Below are 17,668 nucleotides of genomic sequence, written 5' to 3'. Positions count from 1 at the left end.
TCTCCTCCCTCTTTCTCTCTCACCTCTCATTATTCTTTCTCTCTTCCCTCTCATCCTTCTTTCTCTCTCCCCTCTCCTCCCTCTTTCTCTCTCCCCTCTCCTCCCTCTTTCTCTCTCCCCTCTCCTCCTTCTTTCTCTCTCCCCTCTCATCCTTCTTTCTCTCTCCCCTCTCATCCCTCTTTCTCTCTCCCCTCTCATCCCTCTTTCTCTCTCCCCTCTCATCCCTCTTTCTCTCTCCCCTCTCATCCCTCTTTCTCTCTCCCCTCTCCTCCCTCTTTCTCTCTCCCCTCTCCTCCCTCTTTCTCTCTCCCCTCTCCTCCCTCTTTCTCTCTCCCCTCTCCTCCCTCTTTCTCTCTCCCCTCTCATCCTTCTTTCTCTCTCCCCTCTCATCCTTCTTTCTCTCTCCCCTCTCATCCTTCTTTCTCTCTCCCCTCTCATCCTTCTTTCTCTCTCCCCTCTCATCCTTCTTTCTCTCTCCCCTCTCCTCCCTCTTTCTCTCTCCCCTCTCCTCCCTCTTTCTCTCTCACCTCTCATCCTTCTTTCTCTCTCCCCTCTCCTCCCTCTTTCTCTCTCACCTCTCATCCTTCTTTCTCTCTCCCCTCTCATCCTTCTTTCTCTCTCCCCTCTCCTCCCTCTTTCTCTCTCCCCTCTCCTCCTTCTTTCTCTCTCCCCTCTCATCCTTCTTTCTCTCTCCCCTCTCCTCCCTCTTTCTCTCTCCCCTCTCATCCTTCTTTCTCTCTCCCCTCTCATCCTTCTTTCTCTCTCCCCTCTCCTCCCTCTTTCTCTCTCCCCTCTCCTCCCTCTTTCTCTCTCACCTCTCATCCTTCTTTCTCTCTCCCCTCTCATCCTTCTTTCTCTCTCCCCTCTCATCCTTCTTTCTCTCTCCCCTCTCATCCTTCTTTCTCTCTCCCCTCTCATCCTTCTTTCTCTCTCCCCTCTCCTCCCTCTTTCTCTCTCCCCTCTCCTCCCTCTTTATCTCTCCCCTCTCCTCCTTCTTTCTCTCTCCCCTCTCATCCTTCTTTCTCTCTCCCCTCTCATCCTTCTTTCTCTCTCCCCTCTCATCCCTCTTTCTCTCTCCCCTCTCCTCCCTCTTTCTCTCTCCCCTCTCCTCCCTCTTTCTCTCTCCCCTCTCCTCCTTCTTTCTCTCTCCCCTCTCCTCCTTCTTTCTCTCTCCCCTCTCCTCCTTCTTTCTCTCTCCCCTCTCATCCTTCTTTCTCTCTCCCCTCTCCTCCCTATTTCTCTCTCCCCTCTCCTCCCTCTTTCTCTCTCCCCTCTCCTCCCTCTTTCTCTATCCCCTCTCCTCCCTCTTTCTCTATCCCCTCTCCTCCCTCTTTCTCTATCCCCTCTCCTCCCTCTTTTTCTCTCCCCTCTCTCATCCTTCTTTCTCTCTCCCCTCTCCTCCCTCTTTCTCTCTCATCCCTCTTTCTTTCTCTCTCCTCTCTCACTCCTTCTCTTGTCTCCTTCTTTCTGTCTGGGATGAAGAAGTGCTGCTCCTCCTTTTACGACAAAAAGTGTACAGAGCCTGAACGTAAGTAGAGAGCAGCACCTGCGTAACACCCATTTATATACAAAACCTTTCCATTTTCAAGACATTGTAGTGGATGTGATAAAAACGGTCAAAGTAAGATAATGAAATGCCTATTTCAATGCGCAAACACATGCTCTACATCACATAGGGCAGCACAGTGGTGCAGTGAGTAGCACTTTCGCCTAGCAGCAAAAAGGGTCGCTGGTTCGAATCCCGACCACGACACCATCTGCCTGGAGTTTGCATGTTCTCCCTGTGCATGCGTGGGTTTCCTCCGGGTACTCCGGTTTCCTCCCACACTCCAAAGACATGCTGGTAGGTAAAATTGGATCTTGTCCAAATTGGCCCAGTATATATATGTATGACTGTGTGTCCCAAGCATGTCACGATCCTACGGGGTAAAATGACCGCACCAGCCAAGCAGAATCTGGCTGGAAAAAGCGCCCAGAGGCGATTCAGTTCGCATGAGTTGCGCTATACAAGTCATTCATTCATTCATATATATCTCATATGAATATATGTTATTGATTGCTATAGGAATAATCATAATTCATAAGTACTATATACAACCCTTAACCACTTCCAGACCTGCGCACGACGATGTACGTCCATTTTTTAAAGATTGATATCTCGGTAACGGCAGCAGCTGCTGCCACAACTGAGGTATCAATCTTTAGTGTGCGCGGTCTGGTAAACGATAACGGCGGTCTCCGCGGCGGATTCGCCGCGAGATCGCCGTTATTGGTGGTGGGAGAGGGGCCCCCCCCTACCGCCGCTCTCCCGCGCCCTCCGCCGCTAACCGGAGCCGTCGGTAGCGGCAGAGGAGATCGCGACTGTTCAGCAGCTGAGCGGGGACGAGACTGAAGGAAAAATCTCCTTCGCCCGTCCCCATAGCTCTGCTGGGCGGAAGTGACGTCAAAACGTCAGTCCCGCCCAGCCTCTTAAAGAGACAATTTCCACATTTTTTTTTGCATTTTAGTCTAATTATGAGATGTGAGGTCTTTTTGACCCCAGGTCTCATATTTAAGAGGACCTGTCATGCTTTTTTCTGTTACAAGGGATGTTTACATTCCTTGTAATAGGACTAAAAGTGATCAATTTTTTTTTTTCAGTGTAAAAAGTAATAAAATAAATAAAAATAAATAAGAAAACAAAAAAAAATTTTTTTAAAGCGCCCCGTCCCGACGAGCTCGCGCGCAGAAGCGAACGCATACGTGAGTAGCGCCCGCATATGAAAACGGTGTTCAAATCACACAAGTGAGGTATCGCCGCGATCGTTAGAGCGAGAGCAATAATTCTAGCCCTAGAGCTACTCTGTAGCTCAAAAAATGCAATCTCTAGAATTTTTTAAACATCGCCTATCGAGATTTTTAAGGGTAAAAGTTTGACGCCATGCCACGAGCGGGCGCAATTTTTAAGCGTGACATGTTGGGTATTATTTTACTCGGCGTAACATTATCTTTCACAATATATAAAAAAATTGGGTCAAATTTATTGTTGTCTTATTTTTGAATTAAAAAAAGTGTTTTTTTTCCAAAAAAATGCGCTTGTAAGACCGCTGCGCAAATACGGTGTGACAAAAAGTATTGCAATGACCACCATTTTATTCTCTAGGATGTTAGAAAAAAATATATAATGTTTGGGGGTTTTAAGTAATTTTCTAGCAGAAAAAACTGTTTTAGTCTTGCAAACACCAAATCTGAAAAACACCTAAGGTCTGGAAGTGGTTAAACCCCCTTGCTCATATGATGATTGTTATCAGATATGTATCACATGGTCTGAAGGAAAACGGGAAAGAAATTGGTCTGCAAAACAAGCTGAAATTAGAACGGTGGAAAGTCCCGTCAGGAAACTGAACCACAGAAAACCAGACAGACATCAGACGACCTAAATGTATAAATAGCCGATTATTGCTTCATGCTTCGCACCATCCTAACATGAAATAGTTAATAGCTTACAAATCGGAACGTCACAAGATTAATATTACATATTAATGAGCATGTTGAATATTCAGTTTGACAACCAAATATAAATCAAGAGCTTGAAATAAAATGAGGAAGTAACTTTTTCTTCACAGAGCTGTGTGGATAATTTACTTTAACTTATGTGCGCACATATGATTCTTATCAGATTTGGCCAGGAAGCAGATACCAAAAACCGGACACTTGGCTCCATTCCAAAACATCTTATTTTACACCCAGTGGTGTCATCACTGAGTCTCTCTGTTTCTCTATGCAAGGCAGGCAGATCATGAATGGTGGTAGGGGCTCCTCAGTACTCCTCTCATGAGTCCTCAGCCCTGATGCAAGCAGTGGGTTGGCTCTTGGGATAAGTATGCAAATATCAGAATGCCGGATGGGAAGGTCTCAATCCAGAGGAGTGGGCGTTCCTGGGCAGAAAGTCCTAGGTAACAGAGTGCCCCCACCATACATCAGTGCCCCCATAATGCTACCACACTGCTGACAGAGTGCCACCACCTTACCTCAGTGTCCCCAAAGTGCCACCGGCTTACACCAGTGACCCCCAGGGTGTCACTACCTTACATCAGAGCCTCTAGAGTGCCACCACCTTACATCAGTGTTCCCAGAGTGTCACCACCTTACATCAAAGCCCCTAGAGTGCCGCCACCTTACATCAGTGTCCCCAGAGTGCCACCCGCCTTACATCAGTGTCCCCAGAGCACCACCACCTTACATCAGTGTCCTCAGAGTACCACCACCTTATATCAAAGCCCCTAGAGTGCCTTCACCTTACATCAGTATCCCCAAAGTGCCACCCTCCTTACATTAGTGTCCCCAGAGTGCCACCTGCCTTACATCAGTGTCCCCAGAGTGCCACCCTCCTTACATCAGTGTCCCCAGAGTGTCACCACCTTACATCAGTGTCCCCAGAGTGCCACCTGCCTTACATCAGTGTCCCCAAAGTGCCACCCTCCTTACATCAGTGTCCCCAGAGTGCCACCTTCCTTACATCAGTGTCCCCAGAGTGTCACCACCTTACATCAGTGTCCCCAGAGTGCCACCTGCCTTACATCAGTGTCCCCAGAGCACCACCACCTTACATCAGTGTCCTCAGAGTGCCACCACCTTATATCAAAGCCCCTAGAGCGCCTCCACCTTACATCAGTGTCCCCAAAGTGCCACCCTCCTTACATCAGTGTCCCCAGAGTGCCACCTGCCTTACATCAGTGTCCCCAGAGTGTCACCACCTTACATCAGTGTCCCCAGAGTGCCACCTGCCTTACATCAGTGTCCCCAGAGCACCACCACCTTACATCAGTGTCCTCAGAGTGCCACCACCTTATATCAAAGCCCCTAGAGTGCCTCCACCTTACATCAGTGTCCCCAAAGTGCCACCCTCCTTACATCAGTGTCCCCACCTTACATCAGTGTCCCCAGAGTGCCACCTGCCTTACATCAGTGTCCCCAGAGTGTCACCACCTTACATCAGTGTCCCCAGAGTGCCACCTGCCTTACATCAGTGTCCCCAGAGTGCCACCCTCCTTACATCAGTGTCCCCAGAGTGTCACCACCTTACATCAAAGCCCCTAGAGTGCCGCCACCTTACATCAGTGTCACCAAATTGCCACCCTCCTTACATCAGTGTCCCCAAAGTTCCGCCACCTTACATCAGTGTCCCCAAAGTGTCGCCACCTTACATCAAAGCCCCTAGATTGCCACCACCTTACATCAGTGTCCCTAAAAGTGCCGCCACCTCACATCAGAGCCCCTAGAGTGCCACCTTACATCAGTGTCCCCAAAAGTGCCGCCACCTCACATCAGAGCCCCTAGAGTACCGCTACCTTGCATCAGAGCCCCTATAGTGCCACCACCTTGCATCAGGGTCCCCAGAGCCACCAACATTACATGTCACCCTCCCTTATATCAGGGTCCCTTCTTAAATCAGGGTTGCCAGAGTCAATGCACTTCCTGCAACATTATATTAGAGTCTCTCTCTCCAGAGGTTCCTTACTTTCTTGCATCTCCACTGAGCCACTCTGAGCTGCAGTAGCAGCCCTCAGCCACATGTGATGCAAAATTTGCTCTCATCGGAAAAGAGGACTTTGGACCCCTGAGCAACAGACCAGGTGTGTTTTTCTTTTCCCCACAAATAGAGCTTTCTTTTGGTGGTATTTGATCACCTCTGCAGTTTTTATTTTTTGCTCCATAAACAAAAATAGAGCGACAATTTTGAAAAAAAAAACAATATTTTTTACTTTTTGCTATAATAAATATCCCCAAAAACATATATATAAAAAAAAAAAAAAAAATCCTCAGTTTAGGCCGATACGTATTCTTCTAAAAAAAAAAAAATCGCAATAAGCGTTTATCGATTGGTTTGCGCAAAATTTATAGCGTTTACAAAATAGGGGATAGTTTTATTTAATTTTTTTTACTACTAATGGCGGCAATCAGTGATTTTTTTCGTGACTGCGACATTATGGCGGACACTTCGGACAATTTTGACACATTTTTGGGACCATTGTCATTTTCACAGCAAAAAATGCATTTAAATTGCATTGTTTATTGTGAAAATGACAGTTGCAGTTTGGGAGTTAACCACAGGGGGCGCTGTAGGAGTTAGGGTTCACCTAGTGTGTGTTTACAACTGTAGGGGGGTGTGGCTGTAGGTCTGACGTCATCGAACGAGTCTCCCTATAAAAGGGATCACTCGATCGATGCGCCGCCATAGTGACGCACGGGGTAGCCGTGTTTACATACGGCTCTCCCCGTTCTTCAGCTCCGGGGAGCGATCGCGAGGGGGCGGCTAGAAACGATCCTCGTCCCGGATCGCTCCCCGCAGGTTACCGACCGCCGCATGTACCGGGGGGGGGTCCCGATCAGACCCCCGACCCGCGGAAAGGCGGGGACGTACATGTACGCCCATATGCCTGTACGTGCCATTCTGTGGACGTACATGCGGCGGGCGTTAACCGGTTAATAGTAGAGGCAACTGTCGTAGGGGGGTGGTTGTCTTTACAATTAAAGCTGAATTCTAGGTATGGCAATGTTTACATAGCTACACTGGTCCAATGTAAGTATGTATGTGCCATACCTGTGAGATCTCTGTGGAAGCTGGATATCACCGTAGTAGTGCTGTCTATTGATGTTGGCTTCTGTGTCCCATGCCAACTGGCTGCCCTGCTGCTAACTGAACATAGGAGGTTAGTACCACATACATAGGACGTTGCTCACTCAGCATGGGAGCCATTCAGAAAACACTTTGCATTTACTCAGTAAACGCAAAGGGCCAGATTCACGTAGGAAGGCGCATCTTTGTGCGGGCGTAGCGTATCCTATTTACGCTACGCCGCTGCAACTTAGACAGGCAAGTGCAGTATTCACAAAGACCCCACGTAAATTACGTGCCTTAAGAACGGCGCATGTATCACGTCGAATTTTCTCCCTAAATTACGCCGGCTCAATGCTTAGTTGACGTGAACGTAACCTACGCCCATCCCCATTCACGTACGACTTATGCAAACGACTAGGGCCAAAACAACTAATCGATTGATCGACAACTAATCGATTAAGAAATTAATCGATTACGATTTTCATAATCGATTAATCGGCCAGTAACATAATGGGGTTAAAAAGAAACTAAAATTAGCCCTTTATAGTACGAAAAGAGCAAATTGTTACTGTAAATATCACTTTTACTGTGCCACAGTAAAAAATTAACCCCTAACAGTAGCGATTATTTGCGCTTTTTGTACTAATTTTAGTGTTTTTTAACCCCATTATGTTACTAAACATCTCAGGCCTGGGTCACACCTCTGTTTTTTGGTGCTTTTTGCAGAAACACACTACAGTTCATTTACATGTTTTCCTATGGAACACGTTCACATCCATGATTTTTTCAGCTGCTGCGTATTTGGAATGGTCAAGAACTTTTTTTAATGCAAAACGGTGCTATTTCTTTTTTTTTTTTTCAATATACTTCAATGTAGAAGCTGCAGAAAAGCATGTAATGCGTTTTTGCGACAAATTGTGTTTTTTAATCTGCCCAACAAGAAATTGGTTCAAAAAATGTAAAAATGCAAATCGCCGCAAAATCACCTTCCTTTTTTTTTTCCTTTAAGGTTATTAACCGATTATTCGATTAATCGAAACAATAACCGACCAACTAATCGATTATGAAAATAATCGTTAGTTGCAGCCCTACAAACGACGTAAAATACGACGCTGTTCCGACGTCCTTTACATGACTTACCCCTGCTTTATGAGGGGTAAAGTAAAGTTAAAGTTACGCCGGTCGTACGCCTTACGTAAACAGCGTATTTTAATATGCCGGGCGCAAGTACGTTCGTGAATCGGCGTATCTAGCTCATTTGCATATTCGACGCGGAAATATATATGGAAGCGCCCCTAGCGGCCAGCGTAAATATGCACCCCCAAGATACGACGGCGTAGGAGACTTACGTCAGTCGTATCTTGGCAGAATTTAAGCGTAACTGACTCTATGAATCAGTCGCATAAATACGACGGCGCACTTTTGGACTTACGACGGCGTACATGGAGATACGCCGTTGTAAGTCCTTTGTGAATCTGGGCCAAAGTGTTCTTTGCTTGGACAAGGTAGGGATCATGTCACTGCCACACCTCGTCCAATTATAAAACACTTGCATAATAAGGTATGGCACATAATACATAGTTACATTTCATCAGGGAGGTCTTGCCCATAGAACAGATGGTGCTTTCAGTGCGTAGGCACGGGCCGCTGTGCATGTGCACGCACCTGTCTCCAACACTGGCACCAAATAGACTACAGTGAAACCTCGAATTGCGAGCAACGTGGTTAACAAGCGTTTTGCAATACGAGCACTGTTTTAAAAAAAAATCCTGACTCGGTTTGCGAGTGTTGTCTCGCAAAACGAGCAGGATTCAAGCCACAGCGGTGTGCAGTACCACATTTGGCCTGCGGTGGGGGGGCGCCAGAGCCAATCGGAAAAAAAGATGAGGCTACACTGATAAACTGCACAGATAATTAGTGCCCTGTCTGTATGAGGAAATGAGAGCTGCTAACTGGCAAATCTGTTTACATGTGACCAGCTGTAACTGGACACAGCTGAACACATGGTAAATGGCCGCCGCTGTGATTGGCTCTTTACAACAATCTGTCATCAGCTGTGTCCAAAGTACTCCAGATGCATGCCTCAGAACTGGAGGTCCATGCCGTCTTTCGGCTATAGCACGGGCAGTAAGTGGTTATGCCTGGTTTGACCATTAAAGAGCATCAGAGAAGGAGGTTCCTCTTTGGGACTCTTTGTTTGGACCAATAAAGCTTGCCAGCTTTGAATTTGAGTGCCGCTAGCATACATTTTTCAGGAGGGGCAAAGACTGAACCCCCAACTCCATTGAAGGGCGATCCTAGGCTTGGGCGCAGCACTCTCTGTGCTTCTTTGATAGGAGGTGGGGAAATCTCGGATATAAATGCACTTCTACACCCACTGTATTCTCTTACTGGCTGAACATCCCACCAATCAGATCCACACGTTGTCTCACATCTCTTGTTTCCCCCCGGATATCCTGACACAACCTTCCCATACACGTAATGCAACAAGCAGGGGCTCGGTGAAGGAGGCGGTGAAGGTGTGAAGGTGTCGGATCGGGTCGCACAGATCATAAAAGGAGATCTGCCCGGCCTCGTAATCCAGGTATATCCTGACCCGCTCAATGCAGTTACTGTCAGCCAACTGGATCTGATTCCCGTCGTGGATCATCAAGTACCGATCCTCAGTCCTGAGCAGACACCAGGATTTGTCGTTGCTTCCAATCGCCGACTGGCTTTTAATTCCTTTCCTCTCTATACTGGGGTAACACATCCCCACTCGCCATTCGTCGGAGCCGCCAACTTCGGCGTCCCAGTAATGGCGCCCCGAGGAGAAGCTCCGGCTGCTGAGCACTTGGGGAGCGTACTGAAACCTCTCCGGGGTTTCTGGGCGGTTCTGGCTTATGTCTGACCAGGAGACGGTTTTTCGGTCGTCCGATATGTGCAGGTAATACCCTGCCGTGTTTACGTCCAATAGTACGTCTGCGATTTCCTGCACGTAGCTTGCCCCGCTGATTCCCGACATTATATCTGATAAACCTGTGTGCAGCGTGTGCGAGATCGAAGCCACGTCCAGATCACCTGCGGCAAGGAGGAATTTATTCTGTCTCTCTGCATCTTCTTTATCTCCCTCCTCTCCATCACACAAACCACCTTGGGCCGATTCCTGTACAACAATCAGGGGGTCCGTCGAGTCGCACAGCTCCTCGAGCCGACGCATTTTGCTGGACAGCTCGTCCTTCTTGGCCTCCAGCTGCCGGATGGAATCGGAGACCGAACGCGAGACCTGCCCCGCCTGCCCAGAGATCTCTCCCCGGACCCTCATCTCTAGCTCTTCCAACTGTCTCTTGAGGTCTCTAAACAGGGCGGCGACTCTTTCCGTTTCCTCAGACGCTTTGCCTTGGACTTTCCTCTTGCGCTCCTGCAGGCTTTGGACCCTTTTCTCGGCCTTCTCCCGCTTGGTCCCCAGCTTCTGAATAGCGTTTTGCAATTGTTTTTTTATTTTTTCGGCAGCCTCTTCGAGGGATTCGATTTGGTGCCCTTTGTGTTCTCCGATCAGACAGCAGGAGACGCAGATGCTGGTGGCGTCCTCGGTGCAGTAGTACACCAGGACCTTCTTATGGACGGGGCACTTCCTGTTCTCCAGGGAGGCGGTGGGGTCAGATAAGACGTGCTCTGGCGAGTTGCTGTGGACGTTCAGGTGGCTGTCGCAGAGAGAGGCTTCGCAAAGCAGGCAGGATTTCACAGCATTTACAGAGGCGTGAATACAGTAAGTGCAGGAGACGCCGGCCTCCTTCCGCTCTGGTTGAGAAGAACGGAAGCTCTCCACGATGTTGCACAGCGTTATGTTTTTCTGCAGCGTCGGACGACTCCTGAACCGTTTCCTGCACTCGGGGCAGGCGTAATGCGCCGTCCCTTTCTGGGAATCCAGCACGCGGTCGATACACACCCGGCAGAAGTTGTGTCCGCACCGGAGAGTCACGGGATCCGTATAGATGTTCAGACAGATGGAACAGTCCAGCTCCTTCCTCAGATCCGCAGACGCCATCGCTGACAGCAGAAGAAAAAAAAAAATGAAAAGTGAAAAATCCCTGAAATGCAGAATCCGGAGTAAGTGTGTCTGTGAAAGTGCGGATGTCAGGGGTTGTAGTTTGTGGAATAATGCTGAGGAAGAGATGGTGGAAATGAGGGTTATACTGGACACCAACCTGAAGATTCTATCTAGTGATAGAGCTCAGAGAGAGGGTGAGGTAAAGAGAACCCGTCAGGTTTTTCTAAATAGCAAGTCCCCTCTGCTGTTGGTACCTACCTTATTGGACACCCCGTTCATCTGCTGGAGACCATCTACCCAAAAAAGTTCTAGGTCAAGTTTAATGTTTGTCTACTTTGGGACTGCATTACTCAATGACCTGTGCCATGAAGATGCAAAGGACTGGGATTGCGCACCTGTGTGTGTTCATAGTTCTCAGACAATATATACACCTTACACCTCATGACACCATGTAACCATCACACGATTTCCCATCCCATCATACTACTCATGTACCCCCCTCACACCCCATGACACTCATCATGTACCCCCCTCACACCCAAACCCACCCTCCATATATAACTCTCACACCACAACCCCACCCCATGACAACCCCCAATGTACACCCCAAACCCGATCAACCACCCGATGTAACCCTTACACCATATTCCACCCCATGGCCCCCCAATATATGCCCCTCACACCCCATTGACACCCACCATGTACCCCCCACACCCATCCCTTATATCCATACCCACCCTCCATATATAACTCTCACACCACAACCCACCCCATGACAATCCCCTATGTACACCTCAAACCCCATCAACCACCCGATTGTAACCCTTACACCATATTCCACCCCATGGCCCCCCAATATATGCCCCTCACACCCACCATGTACCCAACACCCATCCCTTACACCCAAACCCACCCTCCATATATAACTCTCACACCACAACCCACCCCATGACAATCCCCTATGTACACCTCAAACCCCATCAACCACCCGATTGTAACCCTTACACCATATTCCACCCCATGGCCCCCCAATATATGCCCCTCACACCCATTGACACCCACCATGTACCCCCCCACACCCATCCCTTATATCCAAACCCACCCTCCATATATAACTCTCACGCCACAACCCCATCCCATGAGAATCCCCTATGTACACCTCAAACCCCATCAACCACCCGATTGTAACCCTTACACCATATTCCACCCCATGGCCCCCCAACATTTGCCCCTTACACCCCATGACACCCACCATGTACCCCCCCCCCCCACACACACCCATCCCTTACATCCAAACCCACCCTCCATATAGAACTCTCACACCACAACCCCACCCCATGACAATCCCCTATGTACACCTCAAACCCCATCAACCACCCGATGTAACCCTTACACCATATTCCACCCCATGGCCCCCCAATATATGCCCCTCACACCCATTGACACCCACCATGTACCCCCCCCACACCCATCCCTTATATCCAAACCCACCCTCCATATATAACTCTCACGCCACAACCCCACCCCATGACAATCCCCTATGTACACCTCAAACCCCATCAACCACCCGATGTAACCCTTACACCATATTCCACCCCAATATATGCCCCCCACACCCCATGATTCCCACTCCGTCACAGTATATCACACCATATCCTATTCCATAAAAACTACTTGTATACCCCTCACACCCACCATAAACTCCTCACATTTTATACTCCATACATACCCTTCACAGCACATCACACCCCCTGACACTTCCCCCCATGTACCAATCACACACTATCACACCTCATGACACACCCATTTATACCCCTCACACCATACCCTAACCCATGACACACCTGTACCTCTTACACCACATAAACGTCTCATTCCATATACCAATATATACCACTCACACCCTATATGTACCGCTCACTCCCCATTAACCCCCCCCCCCCCCATGTACCCCTCATTCCATATCCCAATATATACCACTCACACCTTACATGTACCGATCACGCCCCATTAACCCCCCCCCCCCCCCCATCTACCCCTCATTATATATCCCAATATATACCACTCACATCCTATATGTAACGTTCATTGGCCTGAATCTTCTCTAGTGTGCTACAGAAATATGTCCGCCGTTCTCTCTCTTACTGGGGACATAGTGATAGAAATTATTGATCCTAAATATTTTTATATACTTTTGTGATTTATCGCGGTGTTTCTGTAAGCTGGCATTATAAATTCGGATCAAGTGGGATTTTGATCGGCGGGGAAGTTGTCGCCCTCGTTCACCGAGCTGACTGTGGTGTACGGGCGGCGGAAGTGCAGCCCCCCTAGACCGGAAGTAGGGTCTGTGGTAGTGCTGGTGGTGTAAGGGTTACATCGGGTGGTTGATGGGGTTTGAGGTGTACATAGGGGATTGTCATGGGGTGGGTTATGGCGTGAGAGTTATGTATGTATGGATGGTGGGTTTTGGTGTGAGGGGGGTACATGGTGGGTGTCATGTGGTACAGAATGAGGGGTACATGGGGATGTACCCCTCATTCTATATCCCACCTCATTATAATATATATATATATATACACACATTCCTCACCCCAATGCATGCCTCTAAAATCATATCCAACCTTATAATCCCCCAATTTAGCCCTCCCTTTCTACCCCACATCTCCTCACCTGAACCCCTCACTCCCCATGACACCCCCACATCCACATCACCTCCAACACAGCAAAAAAAAAACATCATAGACACTGTGTAAACAATACCCACCAACACTACCACAGACCCCACTTCCGGTCTAGGGGGGCTGCACTTCCGCCGCCCGTACGCCACAGTCAGCTCGGTGAGCGAGGGCGACAACTTCCCCGCCGAACAAAATCCAACTTGATCCGAATTTATAATGCCAGCTTACAGAAACACCGCGATAAATCACAAAAGTATATAAAAAATATTTAGGATAAATGATTTCTATCACTATGTCCCCAGTAAGAGAGAGAACGGCGGACATATTTCTGTAGCACACTAGAGAAGATTCAGGCCAATGATGAGAAGAGAAGAGGAGCGTGCGCAGCGCGAGCATGAGGCCACAGCGGCCATATTAGAAGTGGGAAGAGATCCTTTATATTTCATTTCTCTGTGTTCTGGTGGAGTATATAAATATATACTGTAATGTGTGAGGTGTGGGAACTCTGGGAAGAAAGTGAATTCAGATTTTAGACATTTTAAGGAATAAATAAAGCAACTGGGATTGGAGAGGTGTAAATATAAGAGATAAGATGATATGTTATAAATATGTAAACATAACACATGATATTCATGTATCTCCAGTCAGTGGGGAAGGATTACAACCCCTGTCAGGGAATTACTGCCAGCCAGAGCTCCGTTAGCGGCATTGCCACCTCATTTCCTGTCCTGAGTAGGGTTGCCACCTCATCCCTTCAAAACTGAACAATTAACCACTTCAATACCGTGCAAATTTCAGCACTCCTCTCCTACATGTAAAAATCATTATTATTATTTTGCTAGAAAATTATTAAGAACCCCCAAACATTATAAATAGATTTTTTTTAGCAGAGACCCTAGGGGAAAAAATGGCGGTCAGTGCAACTTTTTATGTCACACTGGCCCAGATTCTCAAAGGGCTTACGACGGCGCAACGCAATGTACGCCGTCGTAAATCCTAATCTGGGCCGTCGTATCTATGCGTCTGATTCTTAGAATCAGTTACGCATAGATATCCATTAGATCCGACAGGCGTAAGGCTCTTACGCTGTCGGATCTTAAATGCAATTTTTTTTTTGCCGCTACGTCGTTTTCCCCGTCGAGTATGCAAATTAGCAAAATACGCAAATTCCCGAACGTACGCGCGGTCGACGCAGTGAAGTTACGACGTTTCCGTTAGTTTAGCGCCGCGTAAAGTTGCCCCTGCTATATGAGGGGCAACCAATGTTAAGTATGGCCGTCATTCCCGCGTCGAAATTTTAAAATTTACGTCGTTTGCGTAAGTCGTCCGTGAATGGGGCTGGACGGCATTTACGTTCACAACGAAACCAATGACGTCCTTGCGACGTCATTTAGCGCAATGCACATCGGGAAATTTTAGGGACGGCGCATGCGCATTACGTTCGGCGCGGGAACGCGCTTAATTTAAATGCTATACGCCCCCTACCCGGCTAATTTGAATTAGGCGGGCTTGCGCCGGGTGATTTACGCTACGCCGCCGCAACTTTACAGGCAAGTTCTTTGTGAATAAAGCACTTGCCTGTAAAACTTGCGGCGGCGTAACGTAAAGCAGATACGTTACGCCCGCACAGTTTTACGCTCAGATACGAGAATCTGGGCCAAGTGCTTTATTCACAAAGAACTTGCCTGTAAAGTTGCGGCGGCGTAGCGTAAATCACCCGGCGCAAGCCCGCCTAATTCAAATTAGCCGGGTAGGGGGCGTATAGCATTTAAATTAAGCACGTTTCCGCGCCAAACGTACTGCGCATGCGCCGTCCCTAAAATTTCTCGACGTGCATTGCGCTAAATGACGTCGCAAGGACGTCATTGGTTTCGACGTGAACGTAAATGGCGTCCAGCCCCATTCACGGACGACTTACGCAAACAACGTACATTTTTAGATTTCGACGCGGGAACGACGGCCATACTTAACATTGGTTGCCCCTCATATAGCAGGGGCAACTTTACGTCGCGCAAATCTAACGTAAACGTCGTAACTTCACTGCGTCGACCGCGCGTACGTTCAGGAATTCGCGTATTTTGCTAATTTGCATAGACAACGGGGAAAACGACGGAGGCGACACCCAGCGGCAAAAAAAAAATTGCATTTAAGATCCGACAGCGTAAGAGCCTTACGCCTGTCGGATCTAATAGATATCTATGCGTAACTGATTCTAAGAATCAGACGCATAGATACGACGGCCCAGATTAGGACTTACGACGGCGTACATGGCGTTGCGCCGTCGTAAGTCCTTTGAGAATCTGGGCCAAGATTGGAAGGTTTTCTACATAGCAGAGCGCAGTGGTGGTTGGTGGTCAAAATTTGGGGGGGGGGAGCAGCAAGCAGACCTGACCCCCTCACTTGCACTAGCAGCCCCCCCCCTGTTCTCTCAATCAATCCACTCCCACTATATACTCAATAAGCCGAGATCCTCTGGCACTAACACCACCCCATGCGCGCACGTGATTCATGGCCTTACCTTACCGTGGAAGAGGTGCGGGAAGGAGGACGAGGTCGTGATGCTCTGCTGAATCCAGGGTAGGGCTCCTAAAATGACTGCTGCTGCCAGGGGCCTTGCTACTCCCCTGGGCCAAGCAGACCCACAGACCACACAAGTGGGTGAGTTTGGGGCACAGTGCTCTGCGCCCCAAACCCACCCTTTTTTAAACCTCCGGCTCTAATCACATGCTTAAAAAAAAAAAACAACATTATTAAAATCCATGTGTCCGGCGCCCTGCATGGAGATTAAGGTCCGGGCGCATGGATTAGGGTGGGTGGCGCCCCTGAGCCCCTAATGGGCGGGGGGGAGGGGGTCTTTACTGAAACCGGCTACAGAAGTAGAAGATAAAAACACAAAGGGCAGGATTCAGATAGGTTAGCGGATCTTTAGATCCGCGTAACCTATCTGATTTACGATCCGCCGCCGCACGTTTTTGAGGCGAGTGCTTAATTCAGAAAGCACTTACCTCAAAACTTGCGGCGGCGTATCGTAAATTCCCCGGCTAGGGGGAGTGTACTATTCAAATCCGGCGCATCCCCGCGCCGATCGAACAGCGCATGTGCCGTCCAGAAATTTTCCCAGCGTGCATTGCTCCAAATGACGTCGCAAGGATGTCATTGGTATCGACGTTTACGTAAATTACGTCCGGCCGTATTCGCGAACGACTTACGCAAACGACGTAAAAAAATCAAAACTCCTCCAGAGTGCTCCCTTACATCCTCCTCCAGAGTGCTCCCTTACATCCTCCAGAGTGCTCCCTTACATTCTCCAGAATGCCCTCTTACATCCTCTTCCAGAGTGCTCCCTTACATCCTCCTCCAGAGTGCTTCCTTACATCCTCCAGGGTGCTCCCTTACAGCCTCAAGAATGCTCCCTTACATCCTCCAGAGTGCACCCTTACATCTTTCATAGTGCCCCCTTAGTACTACTGTACTAAAGGGAAAGACTAGAGGTACCAAGGGTGTAGTAGGTGGCACTCTGTAGGATGTGAGGGGGCACTCTGGAGGAAGATGTAAGGGGGCACTCTGGAGGATGTAAGGGAGCATTCTTGAAGTACTAAGTGGGCACTCATGAGGATATATGGAGTACTCTGTAGGTACCAAAGGGCACTAGGGGGACCATTCTAGAGGTTGTAAAGGGGCACTCTGGAGGCATTAAGGGAGCACTCTGGAGGAGGATGTACTTTAGAACCTCCAGAGTGCCCTCTTATATCATCCAAAATGCCCCCCAAGTAATAGTAAGGTCAGTGGTGGAACTACCGGGGTCGCGAGGGGGTGCCAAGAAGGCATGAAGGAGGCCCGCTGAAGAACATGCGAAAGGGTACTGCTGCAGGACTGTAATAAAGGGCCCAACAATGGGAGAAAAGAACCCCAGTATCAGTTGGAAGGGCCCCGGGACAGATGGAAAGGGCCAGGGTCAAGGGACCCTTCTTGGTTTATTGCACCAGGGCCCTGAAGGTTCTAGTTACATCTTTGGCTGACTGGCAACTTTTGGCCCAGAGGGCAAGTACAACCCAAAGGACCATGGTGCAGTGACCCCCCCCCCCGCTCTCCCTCTTCCCTACCTCCTCCCGACCCCAATCCCAGGCTAAAGCTCTGCTCCGGGTTCTCTCCGCTCATCAGGGTCCAGAACTGGGCGACGGGGGGTGGCTCGAGAAAAGGGAACCCAGATGAATATCCTCCGCTGCAGACAACTCAGGTGCAGGCAATGCACTTATCAAAGCAGGAACAAAGATAGTCTCTGGACAGCCGCACTCAAATTGTAGCCTTTATTAAAAGAAGGACAGCACTACAAGTCACAGCAAAATAAAAAATAAACCT

At 48.6% G+C, this 17,668-nt stretch overlaps 1 protein-coding gene across 1 annotated transcript; it reads right to left on the bottom strand.

The window, feature by feature from the left end:
- Positions 1 to 8,885: 8,885 nt before the first annotated feature.
- Positions 8,886 to 13,619, bottom strand: LOC120935972 (tripartite motif-containing protein 14-like). The gene is made up of 2 exons (XM_040348022.1): positions 13,396 to 13,619; positions 8,886 to 10,630 (listed from the first exon to the last, which is right to left on the bottom strand). Exon 2 carries the CDS (start codon positions 10,626 to 10,628, stop codon positions 9,030 to 9,032), a length of 1,599 nt encoding a protein of 532 aa, XP_040203956.1. The 5' UTR covers positions 10,629 to 10,630; positions 13,396 to 13,619; the 3' UTR covers positions 8,886 to 9,029.
- Between the last annotated feature and the right edge of the window lie 4,049 nt (positions 13,620 to 17,668).

This window comes from Rana temporaria, chromosome 4, assembly GCF_905171775.1.
Source record: "Rana temporaria chromosome 4, aRanTem1.1, whole genome shotgun sequence".
In the NCBI taxonomy this organism is placed as follows: domain Eukaryota; kingdom Metazoa; phylum Chordata; class Amphibia; order Anura; family Ranidae; genus Rana; species Rana temporaria.
This window is presented reverse-complemented; position numbering and strand designations above follow the sequence as displayed.